The 19,296-nt window shown below is 41.2% G+C and overlaps 1 protein-coding gene across 1 annotated transcript in view; it reads left to right on the top strand.

Moving 5' to 3' along the window:
- The first annotated feature begins 14,442 nt into the window (after positions 1–14,442).
- The window catches only part of srrm4 (serine/arginine repetitive matrix 4), a 75,192-nt gene continuing 70,338 nt past the window's right edge, over positions 14,443–19,296 (top strand). Inside the window, exon 1 of the mRNA XM_037680206.1 lies at positions 14,443–14,926. Coding sequence (XP_037536134.1) covers positions 14,733–14,926 — 194 coding nt within the window. The 5' untranslated portion in view covers positions 14,443–14,732. The remainder of the gene's footprint in view (positions 14,927–19,296) is intronic.

Raw genomic sequence — 19,296 nt, 5'->3', positions numbered from 1 at the left:
AGAAAAATGCAGAAAATATTTTCAAACTGTTTCCACATTGCAATTTGCAAAAAAAAAAAAAAAAAAAAAAACCTCAAGTAAATCTGTTGATTGATGTTTTTTTGTTTCATTGATCAAAAGGTAATTATTTGTAGAATATGTGTTTTCTTTATCAGACAAAGGATAAGCACCGCTTGTTTGGATGCATTTTTCTTTTCTTCACTGTAGTTGTGTTGGTACTCATGCTCAGACTTGTAGCAGCAGCTGTTCCTAGGACAGATATCTCCACGGTTGTTCCTGGGATCTGTTGTAGCCACTCTTCCAGTTGGGGTCACAGCACAGACTGCTCCAATGACCACTGACTTTTTGACTCTCCACATCTTCAGTATTTCCTCTTTCAACTCTTGGTATTTCTCCAGCTTCTCGTGCATCTTGTTCCTGATGTTGGTCACTTGGGATGCCATCTTCTCTTGCTTGTCGACCACCTTAATGTCCGGTTGGTTAACCATCACCTGTTTGGTGAACTGGATCTGGAAGTCACACAGTATCTTAGGCCTTCCGTTCTCCACCATTCTTGGTGGCGTCTTTCCAACTGAAATGAGGTCGATTTGTCCTCCAGTAGTCTTAGCCTATAGCAGCATAACAAGCCAACCCTACATATAGGATTTATCAAAAAGGAAAGTCTTAATCCCAGTCTTCAAACTGGACAGTGTGTCAGCCTCACAGACAGAAACTGGAAGTTGGTTCCACAAGAGAGGAGCCTGATAACTGGAAGATCTTCCTCCCATTCTGCTTTTGGAAACTCTACAAGTAAGCCTGCAGTCTGGGAGTGAAGTGCTCTGTTAGGAAAATATGGAACAACAAGATCACAAATATAAGATGGAGCTAGGTTGTTGAGGGCTTTGTAGGTTAGAAGTAAGATTTTGAATTAAATTCTGGACTTGACAGGGAGTCAATGTAGAGAAACTAAAACTGGAAATACTTGAAACTATTAACCCGCTGGCCCTTTTTTTTTACCTTTTGTTTCTTTGTTCACATTGTTTTCTATTATTCAGTCAGTTGTGAGTTCATCACTGGTGTAAAGAATTAACACTGAACTCGCACTAATTGCATTTCAGTTATAAACTAAACAGAGCGATTGGCCTGTTTTTTTCTCCAGTGAGCGTCATCTCCTGAGTTCTCTTGGCCTACGGGCCTTCGAGCTCCATTCTGAAGATTTACTCTGCACAGAATGAGGGTGCACTTTATGAAACTTCACAAATACATGCACACAGCCAAGCTCATGCCCTCAGGACAAAGGACTCATCTGATACAGTGGGTTCAGTCAAGTAATCATCTTTTTATTTTCCTCTCTGCGTGCATAGAAGTGGCACATTATGGACTCAAACCCTCCGAGCGCCTCAGATCTGGAGCACTTGCATAAGACCCGTTGAAAGCACATGAGCAAAAATAAATCCTATATTCATTCATTCTGGAGCTGTTAAAAAAATCAGTTTACTGTAGAGAGCAACGACTGGCAGAATGATGCTCCAGTCTTCAGAACGTGTTTGTTACCCGCTTTCACTTTTGTTTCACACCTTTGCTGTTAGCTCTTCTGGAAATGAAGGTCGCTGAGCTCGTCAAATTTACATTTGTGCTGTCAGAGGTGATCTGAGGAACACTTTGGGCACTCGGTCTTAAAACCCAGGCTCATAGGTCATTTTGTCCCACGGGCAGCACGAGGATTAATTCAATGTAGCACATCTGAGATCTTTCTTATAAAGAAAAAACTTGAACTTTTCATCCTGGTTAAGAACAAACAACTATGGATGAAGATGCTAATGGCATTCTGTTTAGGTGCTGAAAGGATCAGTGTTTTGAAAGACTTCATCAGTGTGTGAGGTGTAGAACTGAAGCAAGAGCATACACTATGTTCAAATTTCCATCAATTATCTTTTACCCGCGTCTTCCATTTTGGGTCACGGGGGTCGCCGGTGCCCATGTCCAGCAATCATTGTGCGAGGGGCGGGGGTACACCCTGTTTATTAGACCTTTATTTATGCAGGTTAGTTCCCATTGAGCCTTGAAGACTCATTAACAAGAGAGACATGTTACATACAACATACAGGCAGATGAGAAAAAGAGCACGGGGTGGAGGAAGCCAAAATAAATCATGTCTCACACCATGTCCTAGCCGGGGCACAGTGTAAAAAATGTAAAAAACAAACAAACCTCGCAACATACAATGCCGTCATAATACATTTATGCATAGAGGTCGACAAAGGTGGTGAGTTGTCCGTGGACACTCCAGAAAGTTCCAAAGTTCTGCTAAGATGGAACAATGTCTATCATCGGCACAATTATGATAAGGCCACAGATGTCCTTGGGAGGGGGATGGCAGACAGATCTTCTAGTTTAGGTATCCATCCATCCTAAAAAAGGCCACAAGCTGAGCAAATCAAACCAGATTCTATTCTACATTTATTAGCATTTCATTCAAGTTTAATTTGTTTGTTTGTTTTAAAAAAAAAAGGCATTTTATGAGATTGTTATAATTTCCTAAAAAAAAAATTACCTTTTTGTAAATGATGGGTTTAAATGTTAAATATCCTTTCACATTAATGCACTTATTATGTAACACAGACGGTGAGACAATTTGTAAAGTTCTCTTATAACTCTAAGTGATCGCTACAGAAAGTTTTTTATTGTCCCGCACAAAGCGGTGCTCTTCTTGAACTTGTTTTGTAAGTCCGCGGATGACTTCCCCCGCTCCAGGGTCAGAGCAGCAGCCATATTGATTCTGCTGATTATGAAGACAAGACACTCTGAGTATCAAGAGGAGTGACTTGAAAAAAGGCAAATTCTCAACGTATTTTTCTTTTTCTTTGCTTCTCTCTTTGATTACCACTGACTCTCTTTACATCACAACTTCTAAACAATATTCTGATATGACGGACTATTTTCAAAAAAAGTTGCACATTTGAAGCATTCAGGTCACTAATGATAAAACTGACAGAGTCATGTCCTGTTTTAAAGCAGGTTGTCTCGGCATCTTGGCATCATTTTACACATTTTCTTAATTGCCAACAGTATTTATTAAATACTGAGCCGTGAGGTGCTGGAGAGGAGCGCTGCAAGTCGAGTGCATGAGCCAGATCTGTGCCATCTGTCAAATTACTTTTAAGGAAACATTTTGCCCTGTGTGTGTGAGAGAGCAAGAGAAGGAGAAACAGATGATTATAACACGGTTAGCTTACTATATATTTTGCTGTATAAGTAGCATTTTTTTTGCATAAATTTACAAGTCCTGCGACTTTTACAGCAAAGCGACTAACGTGTTTTATTCTCCCCATATTTATAACCCAATTTTTGGCTGAGATCTGACAATTTCATTCATTCTGACATGAAAAATATTAAACACTACCATTTGCAGCTGCTAGAGGGCGCTCGAGCCTTACGGCAAACCAAGTGTCTCATTAATAAGTAAAAGTGGCTATTAACAAGACACTTGGCTTACCATACCAAGCCACCTTAGTCTCTCTCAAGAACTCCTGGAGCAAAATGTCAAATCAGCTGCATTTCGCCACGCCGCCCAGGTGAAATGCAACTGATTTGACTAGTAAAGTGCATTTATTAAGGGAAAGTTCAACTGAGACACACATTTGTATAATTTTAAGCAAACAAATAATTGTTTTTAAGTGTTAATCTTGTTAAATTCTTGTTAAAGTCCTCCCGTGCACGCTCCCACTGCCGTCATTTGGCAGCCGATCGATTTTTGGCACAACACCGGCCCACGTTTCCGGGTGGTCAGAGGTGACGCATAACAAACGCAACGCATCAGCAGTGACACATAATAGATGCAACTTATATGGCAAAGTGACGTATTTATTTATTTTTTCTCCACTTTATTAGCCATTTTTGGACTGGTGCAACTTATACGGCGATGCGACGTGTACGGCGGAAATAACGGTATATATAGATCTTTGTTCGTCGTACTTCAGACTGCACAGATGCATGCAGTCTAACAGAACATGCAATAGAGAAACGGTCAGAAAATGTCAAAGGCTGATTCAATTATTTTTGTCTGTGCCAGGAGTCTGAGTCAGCCTTGCAACAATCTTTTCTGATACGGTCCTATTTGCATCTTAGATCCTTTTGGTTTTGTTTAAAGTCCCACAGTCCGGTGCATCAATCCCCACAGATGAGTGTTAGGATCATGTAGGCAGAGCAGAAGCAGATCTGCTGCAGTTTGTTCACCCTGAAGAAGATTTGTGATTTAATTTGGCAGGATGTTGTCTTGCCCTTCAGACAACCCTGCATGGCCATCCAAACTGTGCTGAGTCACTAAATAAATGATCTTTGTGTCTGCATATCTGTGACAGAATGTGTTGAGACAGTAGGGATTCACAGTGAGCTAATATCCATGTTTCTGATCCATGCATGTTTGAAAATTATACAATTTATGACCTCTTTTGTACAAAATAATTTGTAGTATTTACTAGTAAGAGCTGTGTCTGTCAAGGTTTGCTGTTACCTAAAATAAAACTTAACGTTTGTTTGAGTCAAGTATACCACAAACGTAATGGTTTTGGTGGTTTGTTGGTTGCTGGACCCAAAGATGCAGAGCAGCAGATAAAATCCCCCCCAAAAAACTAAACGGTTTAATAAAGTGAAACCCCAGAGCTGACACAGAAACAAACACGTTCACACTGAGAAAGGGAGGATACGTGGATAAAAAAGAACATGAAAATAAAAAAATCTAAAAATGTTTATTCTGAACAGGAAATAATGTCCATTATACTGAAATAATTGAAAAGACGACAGAAATTAATTTTATGATAACACATTTGTAAACTGGAAACAGAAAAACAAAGATTCACAGAAAATTTGAAAGGGAACACAATTTATCTAACATCCCACAAATCCATCCATCCATTATCTTTACCCGTTTATTCCATTTTGGGTCACGGGGGTCGCTGGTGCCCATGTCCAGCAATCACTGTGCGAGGGGCGGGGTACACCCTGGACGGGTCGCAAGTCCATCACAGGGACACATAGAGACACACGAGACAAACAACCATTCACTCTCTCACTCACACCTAGGGACAATTTAGAGTTACCAATCAGCCTAACATGCATGTTTTTGGTCTGTGGGAGGAAACCGGAGCACCCGGAGAAAACCCACGCATGCACGGAGAGAACATGCAAACTCCACCCAGAAAGACCCCTGAACCAGGGTTTGAACCAGGGACCTGCTCGCTGAGAGGCAGCAGCTCTACCAGTTGTGCCACCGTGCTGCCCACATCCCACAAAAAAAAACACCAAATCATTAATGAACAGTATGCTCATATTTTTCCAATAATATTGGAAATAAAGACTAATTGGACAAATCTGGGCAACGATGGGAAGTCACCAGTCATACTACGACGGCCCAGCATGATGGCTCAGTGGTTAGCACTGCTGCCTCACAGTAAGAAGGTCCTGGGTTCAATCCCTGGATGGACCTGGGGTCTTTCTGTGTGGAGTTTGCATGTTCTTCTCGTGCTTGTGTGGGTTTTCTCCGGTACTCCGGTTTCAAAACATGCATGTTAGGCTGCCTTCAGGTTCAGGCCTCCCTTGTTCTGTGAGCTCAATGGGATTTGCCTGGTTTAATAAAGGTTAATATATAAATAAATAATACTATTATATCTCTTAATGACATGTCTGAATTATGTTTATCATGAATAACTTCTTTCCAACATAAATGTTTTTTAAACAGAAATATTGTGGTCTGTGTTTTTGGGAATGGATATTTAATTACAAGTGCAGTTGAAAACACACTGAACATGAAAAATCTTAACTGTATCGTGATGAAGACGACCCTCTTGCAACATGGAGTGTTTTGATATGTGTGTGTTCTATTCGCTGTTTGACCTGTATTTTTCTTGTTTTTATATGTTTAAATATTTATACAAATTATGGCATACATACATCATTTTTTTTATTTTATTGTGCAACACTTTGTGATATTTTTATCTTTGAAAGAGGCTATATAAATTAACTTACTTACAACATAACACTTTGCAACAAAGTTCCTGCAGTGAATCTGCGATAGTCAGGTTTATGTTTAGCTGTCCCTCCACAACCATCTACCAGCGCTCATTAATAATCTTCAAATCCTCTGAGTCACAGGAGCCAGATTGAGATCACCGATCCAGATATCTGTGTTGTTATTTGTCTGTTTTTTAATGTTTACTCTTCCGGTTATCTTCCATCCCACCATCATTAGCTTCCTGAACTGATGCACTCATGCATTCATCAGACACCCTCCTCAGTCTTTTACAGGCTCGTCGCCAGGTTCCCCAGTAGTTTATGAGCAGGTGTCATTAGTTTCAGGTTCTCAGGAAGGAGGGTCAAACTAACATTTTCATGAAAGCCATTCCAAAATTTCAGTGTTCAGTAAATAAAACGGCTTATCAGGCGTGAGCAGCCAAACTATGGAGAATTTATGGTTTCCATTTTAATGGAGTTGTTGTTGGCAGCTGTCCTGAGCATGTTTGTTTTATTTAATTGGTTCTGCTATAAAAAAAAGACATGTTGATAGTTGGACAACGAACCCCAAAGTTGTTTTTTTTCTTCATATTTTGTCCTGTGTCCTGTAATTCTTGCCATGCTGCTTGGAGATATTTGACCATCGTCACCATTTAGTCAGAAAAAGCTTTAACGTTAGTAATAAAGTCTGTCGAATGCAAACAGACTGAACTGTGTGAGCTCCCTGACTGCAGGTTTACTTGCGGTTTCTATAGTTTCTTAAAACTTTCTTTTTTGTTCTTAGTGTTTTTCTAAAAAAAAAAAAAAAAAAAATGGACACCCTGTGTATTTTTAAGACCAGATTTAAGACTTTCCTTTTTGATAAATCCTATAGTTAGGATTGGCTTGGATTTCCTGAGCTATCCCTTAGTTATGTTGCTATAGCCCAGATGGTCCTGGAGGGCCACTATCCTCCATGTTTGCTCCAACACACCTGATCCAATGGCTGAAGTACCTCTTTATCTTCTATAGAAGCTCGTTAATGATTAATTGATTTAAATCCGACGTGCTGGAGCAGAGGCACATCTTAAACATACAGACTAGTGGCCCTGCAGATTTGAACATCCCTGTGCTACAGAGTGCTGGAGTTCAATGTGGCCATGTTTCCTTGCTTTGCTGTCGTTGAGCTCCATGTTCTTGTGTTCTTCCCATTAGAAGTACACCTACTAAATAAATATACAGACTTGGACCATTTTAAAGCATTTATTGTGTATCATTAATGTGGTTTTACACTGGACATCTGTGCTGTCAGAGGAGAGCAGTGCTATTCAGTGTCAAATTACAGGTTGTAGATAAACTTTGGAAGGGTTTGAGACACTGGTGATTTTGAGAGAAAATTTGTTGCACAAAATTTCTTGAACCTATTCGACTGCAGCTGCAGTCAGAGCTCAGTGAGGTTTCACCTTTGGTGTTTCACAGGAATGAAGAAATTTTCCTAAAGATCAAATTTACTTCAACAAAACGCCCCAAAATGCAAAAGGGCAAATACACATTTAATACATCGTATTGTACTATATTATTATTGTTTTGCATATATATCTTAGATTACTGATTCTTTTTTTTAGTTGATATTATTGCTGTTTATATTATTGTATAATATAATATATTATATTATTATATGTTTTATAGTTTAAATTATTGTTCCGGTTCGGTGGTCTCAGGATTCCATCACTGCGCTTTGCAGATGATGTGGTCCTGTTGGCGTCATCTTCAGCTGTCACTGGAGCGGTTCACAACCGTGTGTGAAGCGGCTGGGATGAGAATCAGCACCTCCAAATCTGAGGCCATGGTCCTCAGTCGGAAAAGGGGGATTGTTCTCTCCATGTCGAGGGTGAGGTTCAGCCTCAAGTGGAGGAGTTCAAGTATCTCAGGGTTTGTTCACGAGCGAGGGAAGAATGGAGCGTGAGATTGACAGATGGATTGGTGCAACATCTGCAGTATTGTGAACTCTGTACCGGTCCGTGGTGGTGACCGGTCGGTCTACGTTGCTACCCTCACATATGGTCACGAGCTCTGGTAGTGACTGAAAGAATGAGATTGTAGAAACAAGTGGTTGAAATGAGTTTCCTCCACAGCTGGACTCTCCCTTGGAGATGGGTCAAGAAGTTCAGTTGTCCGGGAGAGACTCGGAGTAGAACCGCTGCTCCTCCACATCAAGAGGAGCCAGATGAGGTGGTATCTGGTAAGGATGCTTCCTGGACGCCTCCCTAGGGAGGTGCTTCAGGCATGTCCGACTGGGAGCAGACCCCAGGGAAGACCCAGGACACACTGGAGAGACCACGTCTCTTAGTTGGCCTGGGAACACCTTGGAGGCCTCCCAGAAGAGCTTGAAGAGGTGGCTGTGGAAAGAAATGTTTGGGCCTTCTTTCTCAAGCTGCTGCCCCCGAGACCCAACTTCAGACCAAGCAGACGATTGTGGATGGATATTCTACTTTTGGGTATAACTGGGACCTTGGGAAACAATTTTGTTCCACCTCATGCACCAACATGTGATGCAAATGACAATAAAGTCACCTTGAAATATTTAATAATTGTGATTTTTATATATATATATATATATATATATATATATATATATACACATACACATAAAGAACAAATGCCAAATTCAGGAGAGCTAATTTAATTTTTTTTAACATTGTTTTTTGTTTGTTTGTTTTTCTGTCTCAAAATTAGAAAAAGTAGAACAAAAGAACATTTATCACTTTCAGAAGGTCTTCACAAAGAAAGCCTGGCTGTCCTGAACGCTCAGATAAAACCAGCAGTCGATTCCTCTTAAAGGAGCGTGGAGGAGCAGCGCTCGCTGATCGTGAACGTGGAAAAGAAACGAACAGTGCTGTGAAAAGATCTGCTCATGTTTTAGAAGAAGGATGAAAGTTTACGTTCTAGTTTTCAAAATCATTCATCAGAATAGCACAAAAACCTCGACTGGCTTTTACAAGTAAAGTACAATTTACCTTCTACCTTGTTGAGGAAAAAAAATCTCTAAAAATTAACTTGTTTTCTCTAATAACTGCAAACACCGTTAGTCTGTGAGCAGAGATTGCAGAACTATCTGGACTCTCTCATAAGTTTTCATGTTTCCTTGAACTTTTTAAAAGAGCAGATGTTTTGCCTGTTTTTAAACCCTGCTGTTCTGTATCCGCCAGAAACGTTAGGACTCTTCAGTCGGGTATTGTTGAAACGTCGATGTGATATTAATGCATTTATTTTCATGTAAAATATTTAAGTGCCAAATAAGACGAGGAGCACGAAGCTCTCTGGATTTGTTTGTTTATAATCACTTCAGTGTCATTTACCGTATCGAAGTGCAATTCTGTCCATGAAAACCAGCGCTGTCTTTCCACAAATTGACATTTTAATAACGCCTCATGTCCTTGAGCTGAGGTTTCATATAAAACACCTGCCAGAAACGAAGCTCTTTATAAAACCCCTCAGCAGGAGGACGCAGCATATATCTGCAACCCCGGCCACAAAGGAAACATTTTCTGTTTAACTGCACCACCTCCTTCATGCCCTCTGATGTGGTTTGAAGGTACTTTGACTCCATCTTTATGCACAGCACACTGATGAAGCAGCCACTTATCATCAAGTAGTGATGATGTGTTATACATCAAGGTTTCCTGTTATCAGCTAACATTTGAATTATTAATCCTGACGAGCTGCAGAGCGGCGTCTTTATGCACACCTATTTCACCTACATCTCCTACTTTTACACACAAATGACATTCGCTGTCATGATCTGTGTTTGGACTGTTTGTACCTCAGGATAAGGTTTGTTCAGGTTTTGTGATCACTCACTTGCGGTTAAATTATTTTAGTTTTTCCTCAGTTCAGTTTCACACTCACCTGTTCCCAGATTCAGCTCAGGGGTCTCCAGTTTCTACAGTTTCCATCTACATTAAAGCAGTGGATTGTTGGTTTTCATGCCACAAGTCCTCTGATTTCCTCCTTGCACTCTTGACTTTTCTAGATTTTGTTGCCACGACCATCGTTTTGTTTGATAAAGTTTTATTTGTTCCTTCAAAGTCCTCACGTCTCTCTGCATTCTGGGCTCCAATCATCCATGAACCATGACACTCCCAGCCTCGTGCAAGCTCAGGATGAGGGACTAAATTAAAATGAATATTTGGTAAAAATTACTGGTTTCTTTTAAACTTTATCATTTTGTCATTTGCACTTCATAGTTTACTGATTTTGTTTTATTTCACTGCATTGTCCAGGATGTTCCCAGCCTCTTGCACAATGTTCAACAGGGACAGGCTTCAACTCCCTCATGACCCGGAAAGAAAAAGTGGGCAAATGAAAATAAAACTCTACATGGATGGAGTAATTAGATTAGATTGAACAGTTTATTGCAAGATTAGAAAGAAAACCTGATCGCTTTGAATTAAATGTAGTTGTGCCGTAGCTGCTGAGAGAATTGAATGGACAAGCAGAGCTGAATTTTTATGAAGTGCGCTGAGATGACATTTGTTGTGAATTGATGCTAAAAAATAACAAAAATAATTCCATACAACCATTATCTTTACCTGCCTCTTCCTTTGCGGGTCAAGGGGGCACTGGTGCCCATATCCAGCAGTCATTGTGTGAGAGGCAGGGGACACCCTGGACATGTCTCCAGTCCATCACAGGGACACATAGAGACAAACAACCATTCACTCTCTCACCTATAGGGACAATTACCAGACAGCCCAATATGCAATTGGTCTGTGGGAGGAAATACCCGGAGAAAACCCACACATGCACGGAGAGAACATGCAAACTCCACCCAGAAAGGTTTCAGACCGGGATTTGACCCCGCAACCTTCTCACTGAGTGGCGACAGCTCTACCGACTGAGCCAACGTGCCGCTAGCTGCCTTTTTTATTTCTGTCAAATCTTCCCTGAATTCAAACGCTCGGCATCATCACTGTCCTTTAACCTCTGAGTGATGATGTCATGTCAGTCAGCTGGGTGAAGGTCCAGAAGTGAATTTGACCTGCTTCAAACGATCATCCAATACGCTTCTTGCAGTTTGGGTACAAATCCCACTTGTGTAAATCTTTGTTAACATGGTATTATTTTGTAAAAAAGACCAGACTAATTCTTTGTATGTGAGTTATAGTAACGTGCAACAAATCAATGCTGGTGTGGCGTGCTGTAGAACTGTGTTCACCCGTCACCCAGACACAGAAACATGTCTCACCTGTCGGTGTGAATATATTGCGTCACATGCTCCACGCCACCAATAACTGACTCAAACACTCTAATTGATTGATTGATCGAAGGTTTTCCTTCTATATTTTGCTCATCTGTTGCTGCTGTAAATGCTCAAATGCTTTGAATGTTTGAATGATTAGGTTGCATTTTCAAGAATCTATCAATGGTTGTGCAGAATAAAAGCCTTTTTTGAATTTGTTTGTTTACATATTTATTTGTTTTTATTTTCTTTTTTCTGAACTTGATTGTAGGTGTGGTGTGTCAGGAAGTCGTGTTGATTATTATCCATTTAATAGAACAAATACGTCGTTTGAAAAAATAACTCTGTAAATTGATTCGTCTTTGAAGAACTGTAAATGTCATTGACTTCATGCAAGTGCTTTTTAGTAACAGTATTTTTTGTAATAAACTCTACACATGTACCAACGCTCATGCTCAGTAATCCAGGTAATAATCCAACAATGTTCAGGCAGGTCATCTGAACGTTTCTTTTTTTTTTGCTGAGTCACTTCATCCAAAGGACTTCTTCAATCTGAGCAGGATGAAACGTCTCAGCGAAAGAAAAAAAAAATCCAGATGACCTGACTGAACATTGTTGGATTATTTCCTGGATTACTGAGCATGAACGTTGGTGTTGTGAACCACTTTGGCGTGGCTGCTTCAAAGGAGTAGATGGAGGGAGAGGGCGGGCCCTGGAAGCCATTTTATCATCAGCAAACTGTTTTTCCCCCCCCCCACTGTGGGAGTGTGCTGCTTGTGGGACTCAGTTTGTTTGAGGAAGTCCTTTGGATGAAGGACAAAAACGTCTCAGCAAAAAAAAAAAAAAAAAAGTCCAGATGACCTGACTGAACATTATTGAACTCTACACACAAACACAGAATATTAATAATAAAAAAAATGCATTGATTAAAAATAAAAACTGCTGCAGGAGCTGAATCATAAACAAATCACTAAATCCTATTGGACCACTTGAGATGGTTTCTCTTCCAGAACTTTGAGGATGAACTAAAAAATATGATTCCTGTTTATTGTCCTGAATTAATGGAGCAGCTAGTGGCTGCACGGGAAACTGAAAATCAATTTAAATATTTATGTTTATGCTTAGGAAGCGCAAAACGTGTGATCGTTTTCTAGCTTGATTCATTGCCGATGGAAGAAAAAAAAAAATCACACATCATACATCACGTATATGAACAGCTGCAGAGAACTCTGGATATTCAGAGTGGGGATATCTTTATAAAATTCAAAAATTAAATTAATTTGTTTAACAGAAAGGCTGCCATTCTGTCAGCCAGGTTTCTCATTCTGCCTGAAAGCATTTCTACACATTTTACATACATTTAATAATAATAATAATAATATTATAACATTTCTTTGATAACCTAAACGAGCAGAAGTCCTTGTGGTGGTAACCAATCCCACGTAAGATTTTCACATCACCCACATTGCAGAAGCAGCACTGAAGACAGGATGAGCGCAGGAGGAGAGAAGAAGAGGGGAAGGGTTAGGGAGGGAATCGTCGAGCTCCTGTGCTGTGACAAAACAGATGGAAGAGAAAACAAGGAAGTATTTGACAGTTGGGAAATAAAACCTGTTGCCCCCTCGAGGGGGGGTCTCTGTCAGCCGCATGCTCCAGCTGGTCCTCACTGAGCCGGACCTTTTGTTATGCTGATCGACACGACTCTTTTGTTTCCGACGCTGATGGAGTGTCTGACACAGTTTGAAACAGCGCAAATCAGCTTGGAACAACAACAACAACAATACTCTCCATGATTGTTTTATTAATCTTTGTACGGATAATTAAAGTTAGTGAGTGGCCAATTAAGATCTCAGGAAGCGCATTACATCATAGCTGTAATAAAAGAACGTGATGAATTTTAAACGGGTTTTTAAAAGCGAACAGGCTGTTCCGTGACTTTGTTTCAGATTTACAGTCTCGGGAAACCAAGGAGGGCCCTGTGATGGACGTGCGACCCGTCCAGGGTGTACCCCGCCCCTCGCACAGTGATTGCTGGACATGGGCACCGGCGACCCCCGTGACCCAAAATGGAATAAGCGGGTAAAGAAAATGGATGGATGGATGGAACATTAATAAGATCTAAGATATGAACTAAGAAAACATGAACTAAAAACACACTAAGCACTATTAGTATAAAAACAATACGCCGAACAGCAGCACGAACATAAGTCTGTGTGAGTAGATGAGCACGAATGAACTAAGCAGCATGAAACAGATCAGCAGCAGCATGAAACAGATCAGCAGCAACATGATGTGATTTTTCACAGTGATTATTCTGGTTAGAGATTCATGAGTCTAACAGCCTCAGGGTAGAAGCTGTTCCTCAGTCTAGTGGTTCTACACTTAATGCTCCTTAACCTCCTGCCTGAGGGGAGCAGGGCAAAAAGTGTGTGTGCTGGGTGAGTGAGGCCCTTCATGATGCAGGTGGCCCTCTTCCTGCATCTGGAGGTGTAGATGTCTGTGATGGTGGGGAGGCTGACTCCAGCAGACTTCTGTGCAGCCTTCACCACTCTCTGCAAAGCCAAAAGAAGATTTCCATTCTGAGAGAGTTGTTGAAATCCGTCCACTGGTTTCATGAGATCTTTTGCGACAGACAGGTTTGACTCCTTCAGTCAAAACGAAGGTTTTATTAAAAAAATTGCACAATTAGTTTCTCTCAAAGTGTGTGCTTGAACCTCGTTCAGCTATAACCACGCCAAATTTTAAGCTCAGTTTAGGTAATTAATAAAAGAGTGGTCAAAAACAAAGGGAGAGAAGAATGAAAAGGAACGACTGATGATCTAAAAACATGTTGAGTAAAAGAAGAGGCAGTGATGCTGCTACATGTCAGGATGAAGAGTGAACCTATTCAAAGCTGAATAAAAACACACACACACACACACACAGAGGTGTCCCTCTTCAGGGTCCAGCCCCCAGTTTTGACGTCACAGACGCAAAGAGACAAAACAAGGCGTTCTCAGCCGAGCTCCTCACTTGAACATCCTCACACTCCGCCGTGCACACACTCCTCAGCTCACATTCAGACCTGCCCTCAGGCACGCCGCACCACTTGGCTCAACACCTGCTCAGCCTCTCTGCACTCAAAACACTGCAACCAGAAAACCCACTCAGTCCCTCTGACAGATGCTCGGCTCTGTGTGAAGCCGCCGCCAGGATCCCGACCCAGACCCCGTCCCAAAGAGCAGCAGATGTGACCGAGGAGGAGAGAGAAACACAATCCTCCCCAGCCCTTATCCTCCAGAACAATACCCAGCCTCCAGCTGGAGAGGCTCGGCTTTTGTCCTTCTGCTCAAGTGGAGACCGGACAGACGTGTTGACACACTGACCCAGCAGGGAGAGGACAGGAGGAGAAAGCAGCCCCGCTCTGCTCGCTTTCATTCAGTACTTGGACAGTTCCTGAGCCACAAACACAAGGAGTCTGTGTTTTCATGAGAGCTGCTGAGGGACTGACACATCTGCTTTGGAGAGCATAAAGAAAACTCAAATGCAGCCCCTCCAGTTTGGCCACAGTGATCCCGTTGGATCTGTGGGGTCACAGAGCAGCAGCACCAGCCTCCTGAAGCTGGGGGAGAAGCAGCTGTTTGAGAAGTTTTGGAAAGGGACCTTCAAGGCTGTTGCCACCCCGAGACCGGAGAGCGTTATTGTGGCGAGCATCACCGCTCGGTGGCGAGTGGCTGAGTGAGTTCCTTCATTGGACGATTTGTTTCTCACAGTTAAGCTGTTGTCTAAAGCAAGTCAGTAATTGTTTAGTCTTTAATAGGTAGCTGGACTAAACTACTTCAATCACCATCAAGTTACGGTTGAGGTTTTAGAATGGAGCAGATTTTATATGTTGGTATCATTATTATGATTTCCATAATTTGCCAATTATTTTGCTTAAATAGAAGCAAGTCAACACTCTATCTCTAAAAATGGCTGGTTAAAAAAAACAACATTTAACCCCGAGCTAGGTCCTATTTGAACCAAGCCATCCATGAAGTTCAGTTCCACCCAATATACTGGGATAAGTTTTCTATGCAAACATTGGGTTAAAATTATTAACCTGTTGCATTACATCTACTTAAAAGTTGCGTTATGAACAACTTAAAAACTGCCTCAGTGGATAAGTATTCCAACTTGGGTTGAAGCTAGCTGGCACCAGCTATTGTACCATTTTAAGTTTCAGAACACAAACTCACTTTCCAGTGCAAACATAAAATCTAAACTGGTTTAACAGGTTTTTATGTTTTGGCCATCACTTATACTTTAAAGCAGAGGTCCAAACATTGGGTCAAACATTTAGACTCAAAGGTTTGTCAAACCAACCCAATATATAACCAAAAACTTCCACCCAGCGATCGAGATATCAAAATAACCCAGCAGTTTTTAGAGTGTGCATTTCAACAGGCATTTCTCTCGTTGAAGTCTGGGCTAAATTTGGACATCAGAGTCTGTTGAATACTTATTTTTTCAGCGACAATGCTCGAATGTAACAAATATGCATAGAAAAATGGTTTTTAAATGAATATTTCGATCAGTCTTGACAGATTTCCTTAAACATTAAACATTTTTCTGGTTTCTACAGACAGTAATAGATATGGGTCAGATATGTAAATATCTAATAGTAATATATAATGTAGACATGTCAATACTTTAGTGTGACTTTTGGAAAAGTCCTCAAGTCTCAGAGTGAAGTGAAAAAGTATACGAAGGTGAAATACATTGATTTAAGATGTTTTGTTAAAATCTAAAACATACACCTCCATCCTTTTTTCCACCTGTATTCTTCTTGACACTTGGTCTCATCACAAGTGACCTGAACAGAGGGGGTGTTTGGATTCTTGTCCCCTTTAAAAGTCACGTGTCAGTGTCTTCCTGCCTCTAATGTCAGACATGTCCACTCATCCTTCTGTGGCACGGCTTTACGTCTGTTTCTGTCCAAGGAGCAACACGTTACACGTTTCTTCTGACACTTCCATCCGTCCAGCCGAAGGTTAGCTGTAACACAGCAGCATTTGATGGCTGAGAATGACTCCTCAAAGACCTTTTCCCGGTTGTTATTTTTCTCTTGATTTCACTCGCGCTTCACTCCCGTCGGCGCCGTCAAAAATTGTTTGCTGTCTCAGACAAACTGTTCAGTTTGCTTCAGAATCGACACTTCTCTTTGCTTGAATAGTCCATGTATGCAGCCATGCGTTGAAGACGTCCATTGCAAACTATACAAAGAAAACGGGTTATCCTGAATGAATGATGCGGTTTAAAACAATTTACTCCAGTAATTTTCCAGATATATTAGTATGTGATTCTTAAATGCAGGTTTGCACTCAATGTAAACACAGCACGTGTACGTATGTGGATACTTTACTCAACAAGTCAAGGTGTAAATATGCATCAAAACATCAAAATCGTCTGACTTCTTAATCTTAAAATGTTCTGGGATGTCACCAGTATTGAGCTGTTTTCAGTCACTTTGGCTGTTTCTTTAGATAAACACATGGCGTTTGTTAACAAATTTTACTGACAATTTTTTTTATTTAAGAACATTTATCACACGTGGAAAGCAAACTGTGCATATTTTGTTTATTTTTTTTTTAAGTATTCTGAGTGACATTATAATAAGTGCCTTTTCATCAAGATTGAACGTCTTAAAACAGCATTAAAATAAATCAAACGATCTCTGTTTTGATTTTGCAGCTTGGTTGGGTGACCTTTGAATGATTCTTACACCCACTATCAGCTTCGTCTTATGTGAAATTAGTCATTAATGAGGATTAGAATGGCCCATTTCATCCAACATTGGCACAGGCAGCGGAAAGACGCAGTGAACCAAATAATGTGCCTTTAACGGCTTCTATTACTGCAGGTCCATAATGCTGCTCTTGGTTATAAACAAGTTTATTAGCCTTTCTGGATCTGACCTAAAGAAACTTTCTAAGTATTTGACCAAACATGAGCTCTGCAATCAAACCAGAAAACTGCAGAGGGTTAGCTTTAGCCTGACACTGATGATGGTTGGAGTCCTAGATGGGGAAAGTAGCTAAATAAATAAATGAGAAAGGAAGTAAAGGGACATAAAAAAGAAACATAATGTGACTGGCTGCCTCGAACTGAGCAGCCTTGTTTGAAATGGCCAGAGCCTCTGGAGCGGGGCCGAGCTGTCTCTTCAGCTTTAGCTTGTCTGGGAGGGGATCTCTCCTCAAGTGGCTCTGCCCTTCCACCGGCTTCGTTTGGGTGATGGTGATGATGATGGCAGGGTGGCGGGCTACAGGGAGCATTCCCAGAGAGCACGTCAAACGGTGCCAACTCGCCTGGATGGTTTGTGTAAGACAAGAGCGGTGTCCCCTTTGGTCTGATGTTTGCTTCTCTGCGCGCATTTGGTCGAGGCTGAGGTTGTTTACAACATGGAGGAAGCTGAAAGATGATTATAAATAAAAAGCTTTGCATGTCTTAAAAGTTAGTTTTCACGCCAGAATTTTAGAATCGAACATGTGACGATCTTATTTAGAAAAATAACCGATTTGTCACCATTTGGGTTCAACCTTGAAATGACCATTTTTCATAATCTTGCGCAATCTTGCAATAACTCGTGTAATCTGTTAGGTAGCACATTGTGAGCTGCGAATGGGAGCCACACTAAATCTGAGCTCAGTATCGGTCAAATTCACCGAGGTGTAGCCGTTTTTATTTAGGCTAACATCAGTTAAATGTGGTGAATTGTGCTGACACTGTTGATCAGTTGTAGATTGGATATTTTGCTAACAGACAAACATGGTTGACCTCAACAGGATTGAAAGCAAATATGTTGCATAACATCTGCTACTACATTAATTTTAGCTCATTGTGTGTAAAATTGGCTGAATTGTAGCCATTTTTTGTGTCTTCTAAGGTCAGCTGACTGTCACAACCATCCTGATTTGGACTGACTATAAAATATAATCAGTTGTCGACGTCCATCCAATGATTTATTTCTCAAAATTCCATAAAATTGTCTTCAAAGGATGCTGAGAAATGACGAGGAATCACGCCTGCCTTCCTGTAAAGTGATTTTCCTCTGCAGAGTGTCTTGAGTCTGCTTAGACAATCAGAATTTGTGGCCTTAGGCTTTCTCCTCTCCCTCCATCTCTCCAAAAGGAAACATTATTATTCACTGTGGAGAACTGAAGGGGGGGATGAGCAAATGCAGTGAAAGCGAGAGGGCATTATGTACAACAAGCAGCAACGAGGAGAAGGGAGGAGACAAAAGGAGAGCCACGGGGGGAGATGTTTCATGTTCAATCAGCAACGAGTCTTTTTCTGTCTCCACCGTCCTCGCCTCCTTTCTGCTCGGCTCCTTTTCCCGTTTCGCTGAAAGGAAACGCTGGAGGAAACGGAGGGCCACGGAGGATTACTTAAAGTTTGCTGTGGTTCCTCTGTCCGGCATGTCTCCTCCTCTTCAGTCTCACAGAGGAGAGGAGGAGTTTGCAGCCTCGATGCAGCAGGTTGGGGGCTGCCCTCCTTTTCATCTTAGTTTCTTGTTGAAGCTACATTAGCTAACCTAAGTTTAAGTCTTAGTGTGCATTCATATGTATCTATTCTGAAATTTGTGAGGCTTTTAAATCAGGCTTGCTTGGTGGGGTCATGTCCAACTTTGTGGCAGATGGCAAGCACAAGAGTCTGCAAAGGACAGGAGGAGTGTGTGTGTGCATGGTGGGGGGTTTCAGGCCTCGTATTTCAGCAGATGCTGGTTTAATGAGGAAGAAGCGTAAGGGGGAGTAGGGCTTGTACAATGGCAGCACCAGAGGGAGTACACAGCAGGCTGGACAAAAACAAAAAAACAGGAACGTGACAAACAATCCAGCTGCAGCCTCAAACAAGTGAAAGTTTGTGTCCAGCTGGGACATACAGTCGACATTTACAGGAAATACTTCCAGTTTTACAAAAAACAGGGGATCTTTTCTTGTTTTTCCTCATTTCATAAAACCTGAACACTTTAGACTTTGGAAAGCTTGTTTGACAAATAAAAGCTCATTTAAGCCATGAGATGTTGCAGTTTTAGCCTCTTTTCTGGGGTGAATTTTAACAGAGCAACC

Source organism: Nematolebias whitei, chromosome 8 (genome assembly GCF_014905685.2).
Source record: "Nematolebias whitei isolate Nwh7 chromosome 8, NemWhi1, whole genome shotgun sequence".
Taxonomy (NCBI): domain Eukaryota; kingdom Metazoa; phylum Chordata; class Actinopteri; order Cyprinodontiformes; family Rivulidae; genus Nematolebias; species Nematolebias whitei.
This window is presented reverse-complemented; position numbering and strand designations above follow the sequence as displayed.